The 17333-nt window shown below is 38.1% G+C and overlaps 1 protein-coding gene across 4 annotated transcripts in view; it reads left to right on the forward strand.

Moving 5' to 3' along the window:
- The window catches only part of LOC149008667 (uncharacterized), a 49519-nt gene extending 35922 nt beyond the window's left edge, over positions 1-13597 (forward strand). For all 4 annotated transcript variants that reach the window (XM_089165520.1, XM_089165521.1, XM_089165523.1 and 1 more), the window contains exons 5-8: positions 6046-6195; positions 6277-6562; positions 12171-12404; positions 12497-13597. In XM_089165520.1, coding sequence (XP_089021646.1) covers positions 6046-6195; positions 6277-6562; positions 12171-12404; positions 12497-12862 — 1036 coding nt within the window. In that variant the 3' untranslated portion in view covers positions 12863-13597. The remainder of the gene's footprint in view (positions 1-6045; positions 6196-6276; positions 6563-12170; positions 12405-12496) is intronic.
- Positions 13598-17333: the final 3736 nt, after the last annotated feature.

Genomic DNA, 17333 nt, shown 5'->3' on the forward strand with positions numbered 1-17333 from the left:
TCTTGCTCTTTAGACATGATTTGGAATGCCGTCTATTTTGATATTTCTTCTAGTTTGGTAGCTCTCCCCCACCCCTCTGTTGTGGATACCCCAAGGAATAGATTCATTGCTGTCTCCTGGGGTCTCAGCTCTTCTTTTCGGTCTTCCTCTTAAAGACCTTGTATTCTTGTCCTTTTTTGTTCTTTAATATAATTATTCATTCATTAAAAAAAAATGATTTTAAGAATGATGTGGTGGATGTTAAAAAAGTAGGTGATATGATTAATTGCTATCAAGCTCGTAATGGAGAAAGAGATTGTAAATAGGATTGGATGAAAGTCTGAAGTTAGAATTTATGAGAAATATAGATGGATTAATGCAAGGAATTCGTTAAAGAAAATATTATTATAGGGGGTGATCTAAATAGACATATTGGAAAAGATCAAAGTGGCTAACATATTGTTTATGGAGGTTATTGTTTTGGAGAGAGGAATGAGGAAGTGATCTCAATTTTAGATTTTGCTATTGTTTTTTATTTATCTATTATAAATACTTACCTTAAAAAGAGAGAGGAACATTTAATTACCTTCAAAAGTGGATATCAGAGAAGCCAAATAGATTTCTTTCTAACTAGAAGGACGGATAGATTGTTGTGCAAGGATTGCAATGTGATACCAGGGGAAAACTTAATTGCACAAGCAGATGAATGGAGGAGAAGCATCGTGGTTCCAACTTACAAAAATAAAGGTGGTATTCAAAAAATTGTAATAACTATAGAGGCATTAAACTGATGAGTCATACTATGAAATTATGGGAGAGAGTAATTGAAACTTGTTTGAGACACTTAACCTCAATTACGGAATCAATTGGGGTTTATTGCTGGGAATATCTACAACAGAGGCTATTTACTTAATTAGGAGACTTGTGGAAAAGTATATAGAGTGTAGGAACAGAGGCTATTTACTTAATTAGGAGACTTGTGGAAAAGTATATAGAGTGTAGGACAGACCTTCATATGGTATTTATTGACTTAGAAAAAACTTATGATAGAGTTCCTAAAGCATTAATTTGGCAAGTACTGGAGAAAAGAAGGTCGCAATTAAATACGTGGATATAATGAAGGATATGTATGATGGTTCAGTAACAAGTGTAAGCAGTGGGGGGACAAAGTAATGAATTTCCAATTATAGTTGGGCTATGTCAAGGATAAACTTTAAGCCTATATCTATTTGCACTGATAATGGATGATATTGTGTGGATAGGTGAGACTCAAGTAGGGATTAATACCAAGTTGGAATCATGAAGAGTAGCTTTGGAATCAAGAGGCTTTAAACCAAGTAGAATGAAAACATAATATATATAGTTTGTAACTTTATACATGATTGGGCAGATAATGAGGTGGTGAAACTTGACGATAAGGAGGTTCCTCAGAGTGATTGTTTTTAGTGCCTTGGTTCAATCATAAATAAAAGAGTTGATATAGATGATGATGCTTTTCAAAGAATCAAAATAGGGTGGATGAAGTGGAGAGGTGCATTTGGGGTCTTATGTGATTGACACATTCCATTAAAGCTTAAAGAAAATTCTATAAGACCGTCGTTCGACTAGCTATGATGTACGGTGCAAAGTGTTTGGCTGTTAAAAAGAATCATGTAGATAAATTTAGTGTAGTATAAATGATGATGCTAAGATGGATTAGTGGCAAAACTAGGAAGGATATGATAAGGAATGATCATATCAGAGTTGGTTTGGGAGTTGCTTCCATAAGTGATAAGCTACGAGAAAGTCGTTTGAGATGGCATAATGACATTCAACAGAGGCTATAAATGCTCCTGTACAAAGAAGTGATATAATCCAAATTGAAGGAACTAAGAGAGCTAGGTGTAGACATAAGATAACCTTAAGATAAGTGGTGAGAAAGGATATGCATAGCTTAGGCCTTGTATCTACATTGGCCTCAAAAAGAACTGATTGGAGAGCAAGAATCCATGTAGCTGACCCCATTTAGTTGGGAAAATGCTTATTGTAGTTGTTGTTGTAGGATATAAGAAACGACTTAGTTTGTTTTATAGTAACATATTAAAAATGAAAAATAATATAAAATTAAGTGGATTTGTTGGATCGAAATGCCTTAGGGTTAAAATCAGGACTTAAATCAAGGTTACTATGAAGCTCAATATTAGGAGAAAAATTAGTGTAAGGATTCGGGACAACATCAAGGTTAGAATCGAGGCCAAAATCAGGGATGGGTCCGGCCGGGTCAGGCGTGACATACGGTAATCCCATGCCCTCCCTTAATCTTTATTCAGGGCCAGAATATTTTTGCCCTTACCTGCCCTCTAGGCTGAAATCTTGAGCTCAGGCCTTGTTCAAGCTCAGGGTGGGACAGGGTAGATCAGGGTCATCAAGGCCAAACTTGCACCCCCACTAACACTGGTGGGTACTTTTGGCTCAGTGTCCAATTTGGGTGATGGTGGGGATTTTCAGTAGGGAGAAGGTGAGGCACTGGTCGTAGTTATCTTCCCCCCCCACCCCCTCTTCTCTCCTTTTGTGGTAGATGACTTCCGGCAGGCGAAGGAAGAAGGCTGGGTGAAGGAGGAATCCCTTAACCCACCTATATGGTTTTTGAGAATAGGATATGTGGGGGGTAAAGTTGTAATTTTATTTCTTTTAATTTAAGATGAGGGCATTATGGTCATTTCATGTTTGACATTAACACCCATGACAATGTTAGTTTCAGCTGGACTTAGACATAATTTTAGCACTAAAGGGACACAAGTTGATTTTAGGCCCTAATAAAGGGATTATAATGTACATTTTTCTTATCTAGATTTTGACTTTGGTCATGATCGGGTAGGTGATGAGGTGGTGAAACGTGATAATAAGGAGATTCCTCAGAGCGATTGTTTTAGGTACCTTGGTAAAATGATAAATAAAAAAGGTGATATAGATGATGATGTTTCCCAAAGAATTAAAATAGGGTGGATGAAGTGGAGTGGTGTGTCCAAGATCTTGTGTGATCGACATATTCTTTCAAAGCTTATAGGAAAATTCTATATGATTGTCATTCGACCAGTTATGATGTATGGTTAAGACTGTTAAAAAGAATCATATAGATAAATTCAATGCAACAGAAAAGAGGATGCTAAGATGGATGAGTGGCAAAACTAGGAAGGATAATAGAGTTGGTCTGGGAGTAGTGCCGATAACTGATAAGCTATGAGAAGGTTGTTTGAGGTGGGAAGGTCACGTTCGATTGAGGCCTGTAAATGCCCCTATACAGAGTAGTGATATAATCCAGATTGAAGCAACTAGAAGAGCTAGAGGCGGACCTAAGATTATCTCAAGAGAAGTGGTGAGAAAAGATAAGCATAGCTTAGGCCTTGTATCCAGCATGGCCTCAAATAGAGCTGATTGGATGGCAGGAATCCATGTGGCCGACTCCCATTTAGTTGGGAAGAGGCTTCTTGTTGTTTGTAATGTACATTTTTCTTAATAGAGTTACTAATATGCCCCTCAGACTGGGCAGAGTTGCAAGTCTGCCACTGCCCAATTGAATGATGCTAGAAACTTTAAAAAATTATAGGTGTGGCTGTGCGGCAGCCCTAGGTGCTGGGAGCTGCCCTAGGGGCTTTTCCTAGTCTTGGCCTTCCACTTGGTGTGGAAGGCTTGGTCCCTGCATCAGCATATTTTTTGGTACTTGAAGTCTGCTCCTAGTTGTGGCCTTCTCCTTTTCTCCTCATGTTCATATGCTGCTGTTTGGATAAAACCCTACTCTCAACCATTACATGGACACTTTTGGCCTAACCCTCCATTCATCCCCCTACCATTGCCAATATAGATTTGGCAACCCAAACCTTGGTCCATTTGGTCCAGGCCACCAGATGTTCCCTTATATTGGTCTAGTTAGATCTCGTTGGGGTCTAGCCCACTCCATTGTAGGTTGGCTTCATCTGTGAGTGGGGAATGTACCTACTCCGACCTATCAGCTTATCTTTGTGATCTATCCAGACACTGAATTGGACTTCCTTCCTCTGAAATCAACCTAGGGTTGATAATTCAAGCCTGATTCCTTTCTGTGGTCGAAAGACAGCCTCCCGCAGCTCCATCTGCACATGATTCAAGCATATACGAGACCCCCAACTAGGTATCTGGTAGCATGTGCTCCATTCCCTGTTCATATCAACGTTACTTTTGTTTTCTTGGATTTAAGGGCTTCCTAGTGTACCCAAGGTCAGTCCCACACCTATCAAAATCGTTAGATGTGTCCCAAGCTTGGATGATTGTCCTTTTATGTGGTTACTTAAATTCCCTCAAAGTCTCAGTCCATTTGGACACCTATAGACCCTAGTGTCTTTTCTCATTGAATTAATCCCACATTTCCCATGGGATGGGCTAAGTATTTTTGACACCCTAGACATTATTTAAGAGAGCATTGCTGTTAACCATAGGGCCCTAACCTAACCCGTTTCCCTTAAAACCAACCTATCCACCCCAAATTAGTTGGTTCTCTTAAAATATCTTGGAAGAGCTAGCCCCTTATTCATTTGAGGCTACATTGCTCTAGCTGTGGCTGGCCTACAAATCTCTCTCCTATCCTGGACCAGCTTTGTTGAATCATCCTCCTTTCTGTCTACCACTAGCTCCACACAAATTTACTCCTTAACCAGTGGTCCCTTTAGACTATTCCCTATCCAGCAAGAAGGTATTTTCATTAGTTGAGTTATCTGCGACTATGCCCTCTGGTGATACAAATAGTTTGTGACTGGTGGGCTGACCTACATTCTCAATGGACCGCCCATTTCTTGTTCATGCTCCTTTCTGAAGATGACCGTGGTAGTTGTATTGTAGTTGGGCATGTCCTATCGGTGTGTTGCCTTCCTACTTTTGTCTGTTGTGGTCTATTGGGGTTCCTCCACTTTGCTCTTTCAGGCCCTTGCCTTCCCCCTTTTCTTATGTAGTGGTCCACATCTTATGAGGACTTCCAACAAAGGCAGCTCTCAGAAGAGGAAGAAGTCTGTCTTTGAATGGGATGCATTTGAAGACAGTAAGTTAGCACTTACTAAATAGTGCAGCTGTGGCAGGGGATGCTTCTTGCACCTGGGATGTATGGGAACCTGAACCCTGGTAAGATTCCAAGCATTATGGGGACCTGAGCCCGAGTAAGATTTCACGCATTCTTCTTAGAGAATTGGTCAGAGATAGGAGGAGTCCAAACAACAAGATCTCCATTCCCGACAGGCCTTGTGCTGATATCCAGTAGAGTGAAGATGTTTATTTTGGGCCCCCGGGTTTTTTTTTTTTTTTTTTTTTTTTTTGGGGGGGGGGGGGGAGAGGGGAAGGGCTGGCAGTTCTGGGTAGATCTGCCCATTTCTTGATGCTTTTTTCTTTTTTGGATAATTTGTTTGTCATACTATGCTTGGTTGTCAAAAGAACATGAGAGTAAAAGAAAATGAGATATTGGTGAATTGGGAGTGAGTTAAAAGTGCAAGGAAGTAATTTATTTTTCTATATGATCTTTGGTTGTGCCCAGAAAATGCAAGAAAAGTAAGGGATAAGAAGTGACAATATGTAAGTGTATTTTGAGTTGGTGTACGTTCTTACACAGAAATTCTTTGAACAACTAAACTCTTGGAAAACTTGGAAAACATGGAAAATTGGAAATGATGTGCATTTCCTACATTTCCATGTGTACTCTTATGTTATCTTGACATCGAATGCCACCCTCATCTTCCAACATACCAGCAGTTCTGCAAATTCATCTCAATATATTATTCTTTGCTTTTTCTTGCTTTATTTTTTACATTTTTGTTTATAAGGTAGAAATTGGATGCCCTAATATTCTTTGCATCTCTTTTTTGAAGAATATATTGTCATTGAGTTATTTGGATCTCTAATGATCTCCATGCTCTTTCTGTAGCAACAAGTTATGTCTACTTTTGTAATGTATTGTAAAATGTACTTCTCCCCAACAAAACTAGCAGGGCTATTCAGGGTTGATGGCTCCTGATATGTTTACTTCTGTTTAAACCATTAGAAGCTAATGTTCTTTTTAACCATTTTTAGGTATGAAGCTTGGGTCATTTATAATTTTCTGTCTCTGTGCTTGGCATGGGTGGGTGGCCCAGGTGCTGTTGTACTCAGCTTAAGTGGTCGGGTCCTAAAGCCATCATGGTTTCTCATGACATGTTGCTTCCCTGCAATACCATTGGATGGGTATGTTCTATCCATCAATTATAGTATCTCTTGCTTAGTTTTTGTGGGTGGACAATCCTTGGCTGACTAATCTTTTCGCAGACGTTTCATACGGCGGTGCAAGCAAGGTTGTTTACAGTTTGTGATTCTGAAGCCAATCTTAGTTGCAGTTACATTTATATTCTATGCCAAAGGAAAATATGAAGATGGAAATTTCAGTGCAAAACAAGCTTATCTATATGTCACCATTATTTATACAGTCTCCTACACAACTGCGCTTTATGCTTTGGCATTATTTTATGTGGCATGCAGAGATCTGCTTCAGCCATTCCATCCAGTTCCGAAGTTTATTATGATAAAGTCTGTTGTTTTTTTGACTTATTGGCAGGTAACGCCCCCCCCCCCCTTCCTTTCTTTCTTTCTCTGTGTTTGTGGGTGCATGGGTGGGCGTGTATTGTTGAACTTATTCATCTATAAATGTACATGTAGCAAAATCATAGTTTGAAATTTGGTCCAACTCGCCATCTCTGTATCTACCAAGATGGCTGAAGTGGTCAAAATTTTGTATTTTTTATTTTGACCCTTGATTTCGGTAGCATCATCCTTATAAAATAGCAAAGCCATATTAAAGAAAGTGTCAACAGGGTAAGGACTATTGCTGTGTGACCCACCAGTGCTTGCCTAAATCTCTCTATGGCATGGGAATTGGTATTGCATATGCTACTGGTACTGGTGGCCTTGATGGATATCCAAAGATGGAGTCCACAAATGATCAGCCTGATCAATCCCTATATCCATATGTAGACATACCACTCGAATCAGTAGATGAGCCACTATATGCCCCACCATACGTACTCTTAACTAGCATATGACTCACCATATGTTCCACTGTTCTCTCCCTTATATCCTTATCCTAGACAAGGTTTAAAGTATCGGTATCGAGTATCGTATCGGTTAGGTGATTTTAAGAGACGTATAGTCCCGTATCGAGTATTATATCGCTCGGGCTAATGTATTTTAGCATAGTTCAATAGAGAGACGTATAGAGATGTATCGTATCGCTTGAGTCAAATATGGATACGTATCGGCTCGTATCGTAAGATATCGTGGGATACTTTAAACCTTGATCCTAGATACCCATATCCATAGTTAGACCTATAAGTTATAAGCCTTGTATGGTGTGGATCCCACACTCTCCATGCCGTCCAAACTCATCGATCCCATTGAGTCTTCCAAGCTAGCCATGTCAGCGTCCCTCTGGCTCGATGGTGGAACTGGCCACAGGGCCCTCTAGTGTAACGCCCATATGTGGAGCCCTTGCTCCTATGTCGAGGTATGCCACCATGGTGCTCATCCTCGGGTGGTGTGGGTGAATTGTGTATCCCCGATGAATCTTATGAGGGCTGCCATACACTTTGGAAGTCCTCCTCCACCACTATGACCATCATCATCATAATCATCAACACCATCCTCATCATCCCCACCACCACCATTATCATCATCCCCGTGCTCAGTCGGACTAGGGCCCAAGGTCTCTTCCAAATTCTGTGCATATGTGGAAGGCACAAAATCCTTGTTGCGCTCGCCTGGGGCCATCGTCCAATCCTCATCAAGAATACCAGCTGCGTCTTGTTGCATGTAACTGACCCTTGTCAGCCATGAAATGTGTCGACATCAACCCCCACATGATGAGCAATCTCTAGGTGAAGCCTCCCTCCAGGCTAGTCCAATAGTTGTTCACCCCTATCCCTAAACAACGAGGCATCTGAGTCCACCTGGAAGATATCTACGATTTGATGGTCTCCTGCTTTCTTTGACTCTCCACCTGCTTGGTTATGTGTTGCATCTTCAATTTGAGGTTTTAGTGGACAAACACAAGATCATTTAGGCGCTAAGATCCTAATTTATTTGGCCTCTTTGAGTGGATCAAGTTAAATGTGCTCTAGTAGACTAGTTCCTTTCACATCCAGAGGTGGAACAAGTCTACAAGAGGACCTTGATCGCTGCTTTCCTCAGGTTCTTTGCACTCAAGCCATAGAGAACCCACCACTCAGCTACATTATGACAAAAACATTAATTTATTAGTTATTACTTAGTAGAAAATCTAATAATTTGTAAGATGTAATAAATATATGCTAGTTATTGATCTAATTTGGATATATGTTATCTTGTCCTTTCATGGCAACATCTATTCTGAAGGACCCGAATCTGTCCTTGAAAACCTTGATCTACAATCATTTGTAATGATGGTTAGGCTAAATTCTTTGAAAAATTCCAATGCAAGTCTTAGGTCCTAATTCCCTACTATCTCATCTTATTGTTACAAAAGGTCTATATCGTTGAGTCCGGCCCCAACTTTGCAACCACGGCCATCACAGCCTCAAGTAGCTCTGTGTCTAACCCCAAACAGTTGTTGTATGGTATATGGGTTTAAGATAGTGGGCTACACAATTGATGAACTCATAATTAGATTTAAGATTTTCATTAACATAAGAATGAATGAATTACCAACAATTTATATATTTACTTACCAGCCTTATGCAGTGGATGCATAAGACTTGCGGTCCATGGATCATCCACGTTGTCCAGAAAATGCTTGCAGCCTCTAGGATTTGTGATACGTACATCCCTCATGGCTTGAATGGCTGCATACAAGTGGGGCATTATGTGCCCCTTTATGGAAGAGTTCACCATATACAGGACCTTTATAATAGGCTCCATGGTTTGCAACACTTTCACCACCTATCGTCAGAGATCATCGGATGATACAATACCTTGTGTTGTGCACCCATTCGGGGTCCTGGATTATAACAAAAACATTAAGTAATTACTTAATAGATGATCTAATGATTTCTAAAATTTAATAATTTTATGCGAGTTATTGAGTTAACCTAGATCCTATCCAATTAAACCAAGCTTGATATGCAATCATGAACCATAACCCCGTTCTCTTCTTGGCGATACTCTTCAAGGCCATGTAGTTCAGGTGAACCTCGTGACACCGGGTAGCACTAAGTCACCCCCACATGCCTGCCTCATCATGTCAAGAACATAGCCATAATTATATATAAAATTTGTGACCTTTCGAGTTCTGTCCACCATGTACTCCACAATCTGGATCTTCCCAATATCCTTTAGCATGAGGTCAATACAGTGGGCTGCACAAGGTGTCCAAAATAGATTATACTTTATAGACCTCATTAGCCTCTCGCTGGCCTTTTTGAAATTGGAGCCATTGTCAATCATGATCTATACAACGTTCCTCTGCCCCAGCTCCTCCACCACTCTTGAAGAACTCCAAAGATGTAGCTGCGGTCTCTTACCTCACTAGATGCATCCATAGATCTCAGGGAGATGGTCTTCCTTTCGTAATACACTATAAAGTTGATGATGGGTTTTCTTGTCGGACCAGTCCATCCTTCAGACATAATGATGATTCTATACATTTCCCAGAAAGGTTTCATCTGCCAAATGTAAGTCTCTAACTCCTTCTGTGTGAGGTATTTGTTCATCACCTCATGAGGGTTGGGGCCATGGTATCCAGGACCTGCCTCTGTGATTGTGTCTATCATGTTTTGGTAAATGGGCCTCTGTTTTGTGTTGGGTGGAATGGTGTTATAAAGCATCCATTTGGCCACTGCTTCCTTCACCTTCCCCTTCTTGTTCTTCCATGCACCTAATATCTTGGGCTGCTTCGCCCTCTCAAAAAGGTGATAGTTCTTACCTTTAGCAGTCCCATTTTGGTGAGAGATATAGGAACAACTGCTCTGGTGCATAATTCCTTGTGCATCACAAAAATTAGAATTACCACATTGAGCATATTGTAAGGCAATGAAAAAAAATCTTAATAGATATAGAAAATAGTGTCTTTATTTCATTAAAATTTTAAAAAACAGGTAGGAATTTAGTTTTGTTCTTGAAGAGGTACAACCAAGTGAGACGGGAATATCGTCCAAAAAATAATGGAATACTGAAAACCATGACAAGGTCACCAAACATCAAAATGAACTAAAACAAACAGATTACAAAAGAAATATTAAAAATATAAAAATAAAATTAAGAAAAGCCTGAGCCGTGTCCCAACTTATCCAATAGGGAACTACACTGACTAAACACAGAACCAAGGGTCTCATAGAAATATCCCTGCATTAATGTCCATATCATAAGAGTTCATACATTATAGTGACATGCAGGCTATGGGGTCTATAAGCCAACAAAAAGTTGATGAGAGCAGTAGTAAAATATGGTTAATAAAATATCATATGGGAGGTTCACTGAGTTTTGCTGAGGACGGATGTGGTTGTCAGTGGCAGAAAGTTGAGATATGCCGACCGTCAAGCAATACCATTAAATCTCCTTTTCGGCTTAAAGAAACCCATTTGCAGCCATGGACATTCAGGAGGCATGGAGATTAAACAATGCAGAATCAGTAGGCATTTACTTGTCTTAATGCTTGGTCAACCTAGTACCTTTGCTGACTAATTAAATGCTGGATCTGAAGTGAATATTCCAGCATACTGTGCATATATTTTATAGATTTCTTCAGTAGTGAGGTATTTTAAAGAATCAATTGTTTTCCCTATTTTGATCTAACACACTAAAAGGATGAAGAATTTGATCTGATGTTAGGGACCAATATTTACTCAATTACAGACCGAATTATCCAATATTGAATGACAGATCAGAGAGAGCCTACATTTACCCAAATACAGACCGAACAATCCAATGTAGATGGAAAGACAGAGAAGACCAATTGATTCTTTAATGGTTTCAGCCTGGACTTGAGCTTGACATCGATTGATGATATCAAATACGTTAATCTGTCTCCCTAGTAGGTGGTGTCCTAATAGAGATGTAAACAGATGGGGTTCAGTTTGGATGGTGGCATTACGATATCCACATCTGATTATGTTCGGACAGAGTTGAATGGTTTCTGGATGGTTATTTTTGTATTTCAGATTTTCCTAAATGGATGCAAATGTGAATGTTGGACTACCTATTGACATTTTGTTTTTTCTTTGTTTTTTGGGGTGGAAACCATTGTATTCTTGAGAGTTCAACAACTAGCCTTTCTTCTACTCTTGTTAGTCTTTGATTTGATTTTCTTATGTCTTCTACTATTTCTTGTGTTCATTTGACTAGTAGTAAAGAAAAATGATCACATTATCTCGTTAAATTGTAAAAATAACGTAACTAGATAATTAAGAGCCCAGATCCTCTACCCCAACGACCCCCATGACCCCAAAGTTTCCCTCTTCACAGCCCACCTGACATAGGTGGGCCAGGGTGGTCTGTGTTAGGTGGGCTGTGAGAGGGAATTTTGGGGGCATGGAGGTAGTGGAGGTAGAGGATCTGTTTCCGCTAATTAATTGGTTGGGTGGAGGGATTGCCATTTTCTGCATCCGATGAGTTTCTGGACAGATTCAGATTTTCCTAAATACTAGTACAGATTTCATCTGTCCATTCATCTCCCTATGTCTTGAGGCCAGATAGACTGAACTGATCTGGACTTACTGGTTGTCATTCTTAGCCGATGGGGCTGAATAGAAAGAGAGGAAGTAATTGTCAAATGCATTCTCTGCTTGATGGGATATTCAAATGTCAATCTGCAATAGTTGTATCATATATTAATTGGTTATGATATAATTGAAGTTTCCTACCTTTTTATAGTTTAGGAACTCTATTTCATTGTTTGTATGACTGTTTCTTTCCTACCTTTTTATAGTTAAGGAACTCTATTTCATTGTTTGTATGACTGTTTCTTTGGATTAACATAGTTAGCACTTGGGTGAATGTGTAGTTGGCAGGTAGGAAGTATAGATGGGGAGGTGAAAATGAGTTTGGTGACAGATTTAGTTGGTTCACGATATCATTTATACATTTGAAGATGCATACAATTCAAATTAAATTCTGTCCTCTTTGGCATTTTCACCCTTATTATTTGAGTTAACCTCATTCTTGCCCAACCCCTTCCTCCTTCAAACCCCACCCAAAAGGGTGTGCTTGTTTTTCTTGCAGCAAAGTCTAGCTTCATAAAGAATCCTGAAGAAGCAGCTGAGCTTCAAAATTTTATAATATGCGTTGAGATGCTTATTGCAGCTGTTGGTCATCTTTATGCATTTCCACACAAAGAGTATGCTGGTGCAAACATTGGGGCCTCAAGTGGTTTTACAGGAAGCCTTGCACATGCTCTGAAGTTCAACGACTTCTACCATGACACAGTACATCAGGTCAGCCTTGTATCAGCCATTCCCATCTTGTGTATGTTTCTTTTAGATGATTTCTCTTTCTTGCACATTGATTTTTTTTTTGTTTTTCCCAGTTTGCCCCAACTTATCATGACTATGTGCTTTACAATCATACCGAGGGTGACGAGGGAACAAGGAAATACAGATCTCGTACTTTTGTGCCTACAGGTCAGGAGATGGATACTGTGAGAAGAAATAAACACATGCTAATGAACAGAATAGACGATATACAGCTATCTAGTCTCTCATCTTCTGGAACCAGCACTCCAAAGAATCCTGGCGCTGCACCTGATTCGTCTGACCCAGAAGCCATGAAATCTTCCTTACTTATGGATGGGTCTAATGCTTTTACTCAGACATATGACCTCTCACTTATAGACATGGATTTATCCAGCTACCCCTCAAAGGTGCCTGCAGCCAATGAATTTGGTGCCAGGTGAAGACACAAAACTGCCGGCAGAAATATTTTGTTTTCTCCAGGTGTTTCTTTATTTTGGTTTTGTCATGGCTTGTAGAACTAGGCTCACCCATGTATGCTTATAACCTTCCAGTTTGGGTGTGTTGAATCCTTTGCAGCTCAGCCTACCCTGCATTGTTTTCATTTTACGAAGGAATTTGTGGATATGGATGTTAGATTTGTACATCTAGTCATTTTGCCTTTGCTTTCTATTTGATTGCTATTACAGATTTATCATTTAGTTCTGGCCTTGTTATATGCATTATGGATGTTGAGGGAACGCATGGCGCACCAAAATTATGCTCAGTGAACCCAGAAATGATGTTTTTTGAAGTAGGACTGCCTGTATTTCGTGGTAGGGTTTGCAGACTAATACATAATGGCTTTAAGGCGCATGACTTTAATCTGTCGCAGTAATGTACTCTGCATAATTGAAAAAACTTCCACTATGTTATACAGATAATTTGTTATCTTTGTTAGTGAAAATCACTTCATAAGCGAATCTGTTCCACCGCCATCCCATTTCGAATGATTCGGTGAAAATTAAGTTTTTATCCGAAGTGGATAAGATGCTTTAACAGTTTGACGACCTGGCAGTCGCTAGATAAGACTGATCTGTTGCTTTGGGGTTCGTTGCACTTGTCTGGTAGCTGGCTCTAGAAGCCATCATTTTCCACGTCTTGTTTTCTCTTGGGACAGAAGGGTTTACTGGAGGGCTGTAAAATTTAGAGTTGCAGAGGTTGAAATGGGCAGAATCGCTGGCCCTGTTTATCAAACAAATGTATAAATCGACGTCTTTAAGTATGACTTTTTGAATGTGTAAAATCATGTAAACAGCAAGTCTGCCTGAAATGATGATTGTAGAATGTGGATGTCACAACACCATTTATCGAATCAGAGAAGGTAGTGGTTGAAGCTAACTCTGGCAATGAAATCGATAAAGAGGAATGTACGCAAGGGATTTCCAATGCAACTGATCGGTAAATCCTTTCTGATTTGAAAAAATATATTATGTGTGAGTCCCAAGTAAATTTTATTAGTTGCTGAATATTTAAATTTCAAACATGAAGGGACTAAAGTGTCCTTTTATGTTATTAAATACATTGTGTTAATATACGGTTTTAAAAAGAGAAAATTGGTCATTAAGTGTTACATATATGGATATATATCGAAAAAGAGAAAATATATATATATAATAACATAAAGTATTAAATAACTTGAGAGGCATTTTGGTCCCTCCACGTTTGAAATTTGAATATAATTAACGGCGAATAGTGCTGTTAGTTTAGTTATGATCCACGTAATATACTGCACTACAATCCGAAGGGGTGACTCAACCAACACTTCTACATAGGAGTTCAGAGTTCAAATCCCCTAAAGGCCAGGGGATGCCCCTTTTCTCTATTAATTATATAAAAGTCCCCCTAAGGATGTAGTTATGGTATTTAATAGTGTTTAGTTTTCGTATAATGATTTATTAAAAGAATAATATCTTATTTTAAAATTGAACAGGTCAATAATCTAACTATGTGAGTAGAAAAATTTTCTCTTCATCTGGGTGAAGGATCTTTTGACAAAGGCAAATCTAAAGAATGAAGGGAAGGGTGTTTGGTCATTGTCGAGGTATTCGGAGGAACTAGTGAACATAAAATAATTAGGAAAATTTTTAGTGCCATTCCCTGAGGTTTTCCCTAAAATTAATGCCACCCTATGAGGTATAGACCTTCTACTATAAACGTTGTTAGTTTTACAGATTTTCAATATATCCCACATTAAATCATGTAATGACTAAAATAACCTCCCATGCACACCACTATCTCTTCACTCCTACCACACCCATACACGCAGTCGGAAATCAGCTACCACCGCCTCTATCCTAACAGAAATCACTCCGAAAAAAGAAAATAAAAAACAAAAAGCAAAAAACAAAAACAAGCTACCTCACCCACCTGCAACCATCAACTTGCTTTGAAAGAGGATGGTTGAGTGAGTTACTGCTATGATTAATATTCAGTTAGAAGCTTTTGTATCAACAACAACAAAAAAATATTGAGTTAGAAGCATGACGTTGGCCAGAAAAAGCCAGGCAAGAATTTAAGGGATGGTAAGAATGTAAGATATGATTTGAGACGCTCAAAACCCAAAAAATATTTAAAACCTACACCTTGAGAATCTAAAGTACCCCATTGAAGTTCATGGCATTTCCACAGGTCTCGAGCTGTTCCACGAAAAGCCAATAGTTATTGCATTTCCTGTTGTAGGTTCTCTGTGGCTTTCCTGGTCTCTAATATTAGAAGAAGCAGCATCAGCTAGGCCCTTGGAGGGACCTGAATTTGTTATCAGTTTCTCTATGAACTACTTTTGTATTGAATGTCCAAATTTTTTTATTAGAGCTGTCTACAGTTATTCATTTTTTCTTTTTTTCATTCTTTTGTTTCTATCTAGGGAGCTGGACAATAATTTCCCTATTCCTTGTGTTAGGTTTATCTTAAATAATATGCGGGCTTAGATTAGTTACTGGGGTTAATAATTGATGGGAGTCTCGATATACGGGCAGATGCGTTGCCACTAAGTTTGAGATGGGCCAAATTGGTTCATTGTGGAAGTGGACTATAGTTTGAGATTGCTACTATAAATAGCTATTATGGGGTCTCTTTAATCACTGATTTTTTTATTATTTTCTTGCTTTACAAGAAATAGATACAAAAGGAAAAACGAAAAGATTAGAGAAGGCTTCGTCACTCTGTAAGCTTTTTGGCATTCAGGATTAATCTTCTTCAACATACGTCAAGTGTGTAAGTTAGGCACAATTCTTGTAAATATCATATTGTATTCAAATTCTTATATGAGATTCTAATATGGTTTTGAGAAAAACAAAGGTTACTCCAACAATTTGTATCAGAGCTAGCCATATAGAATTAAAGTAATTGTTTTGTCTAAATTATTATTGGTTTTAAGTTTCGATAATCGATTTGATTTATTCATAAATATCGATTTTCAGTCCAAGTTGAATTTGAAAGGATTATTATGTTTCCTATTAATCATGCAAACAAATTAGAATTGAACCTATTTTTTCCATTAATGTAAAATATTATTTCTTACCAAAAAGTAAAATATTTTTTCTTGATAAGCGTGACAGTATTTGGAAGAATCTGAACCTATCAAAAATATGGTAAATACTTGGAATATTTTGGGATACCACTTTTTTTTTTTATTATTGAGAATTGAAAAATAAAATTTTTAATGTTTATCACTAGAAACTGTGTAATTTGATTTGAAGTTTTGAAAAAGTAAGGTTATTCAACGGACATGATTTTTTCTATAATTGTTCCATTAGTGATAATATAAATAATTAATGATTTTTTTATTTTTTATGAAAAGAAAAGGCAAGAACTGGGAGAGAGACTTCTTTTCAAAAAACGAAAAAGAAAAAAAGAGAGAACCCTTTGTGTATACTTAATGCTTATGCTTGATTTCATCTTTTTTCATTCAATTCACAGACCAAACAAAAGAACTTCTATATTGGATTTGAATAATCATCTATATTTACAGTGTGGTGGAAAATATATGAATAGCTCATATATAACTAGTCAATATCTAATGTCACATATACATGTCTTTATTCCATAACATAAACCAATCATTCGTGATAACGAATATCTATTTTTTTGAAACATCAACATGAGTTGGCTTATAACCATTACAATATCTAGTTTCAACTTCCTAATCCTAGGACTCTTGAGAAACAAAAAGAAAAGGAGAAGCTATTTGTACTATAAAAGCGTTTCTATAAACTATGAAGCGTTTTTGAAAGTTGTTTGTGCTATAAAAACATTTTTTAAAGTTATTTATGATATAAAAAACGTCTTTGTTTGTGCTATACAAATGTTTCTGGAATTGTTTTTGTGCTAGAGTATTATTTCAAAATTAAATTTGTCAATCTCTTAGATTTTATACGTTTAAGAATTATATCTTTATAATTGTTAGAGCAAATTGCAGTGGCACCCCAAAATGGAGGCCTTAAAGCACTGACATCCCACTTTATCAACTTTATGTTTAAAAAGCACATAGACCCAAAAAATGGATTTATATTAGATATATTTGTCCAATTAATTTTGTAAAACCTTTCAGACACTATTTATTATAGGGATAAATAACTAATCAATGATGTTCATGTTTCAATGGGAATGACAAGTTTTTTTGTTTTTGTAGAAAGAAGATCTAAATTGAAGCAGCATCAACTAAGCTCTTGAAGAGACCTTGACTTGGCATTTTAGAACTTCGACCACTTGTTTACCGGAAGAACCTCTTCTAATGTTTTCTCACCCTTGTAAACTTGGATCTGCACCTCTTTCTCACTAGAAACCTTTCAGTGTACGGTCAATGATGAACCACTGTTCTTCCCTATGGAGTAGTAGAGCTATAAGTTTTCAGTGGTGCTTGATTTTCGGCAA

This window comes from Hakea prostrata, chromosome 8 (assembly GCF_041222555.1).
Source record: "Hakea prostrata isolate BN-2017 chromosome 8, UWA_Hpros_2, whole genome shotgun sequence".
Classification (NCBI taxonomy): Eukaryota; Viridiplantae; Streptophyta; class Magnoliopsida; order Proteales; family Proteaceae; genus Hakea; species Hakea prostrata.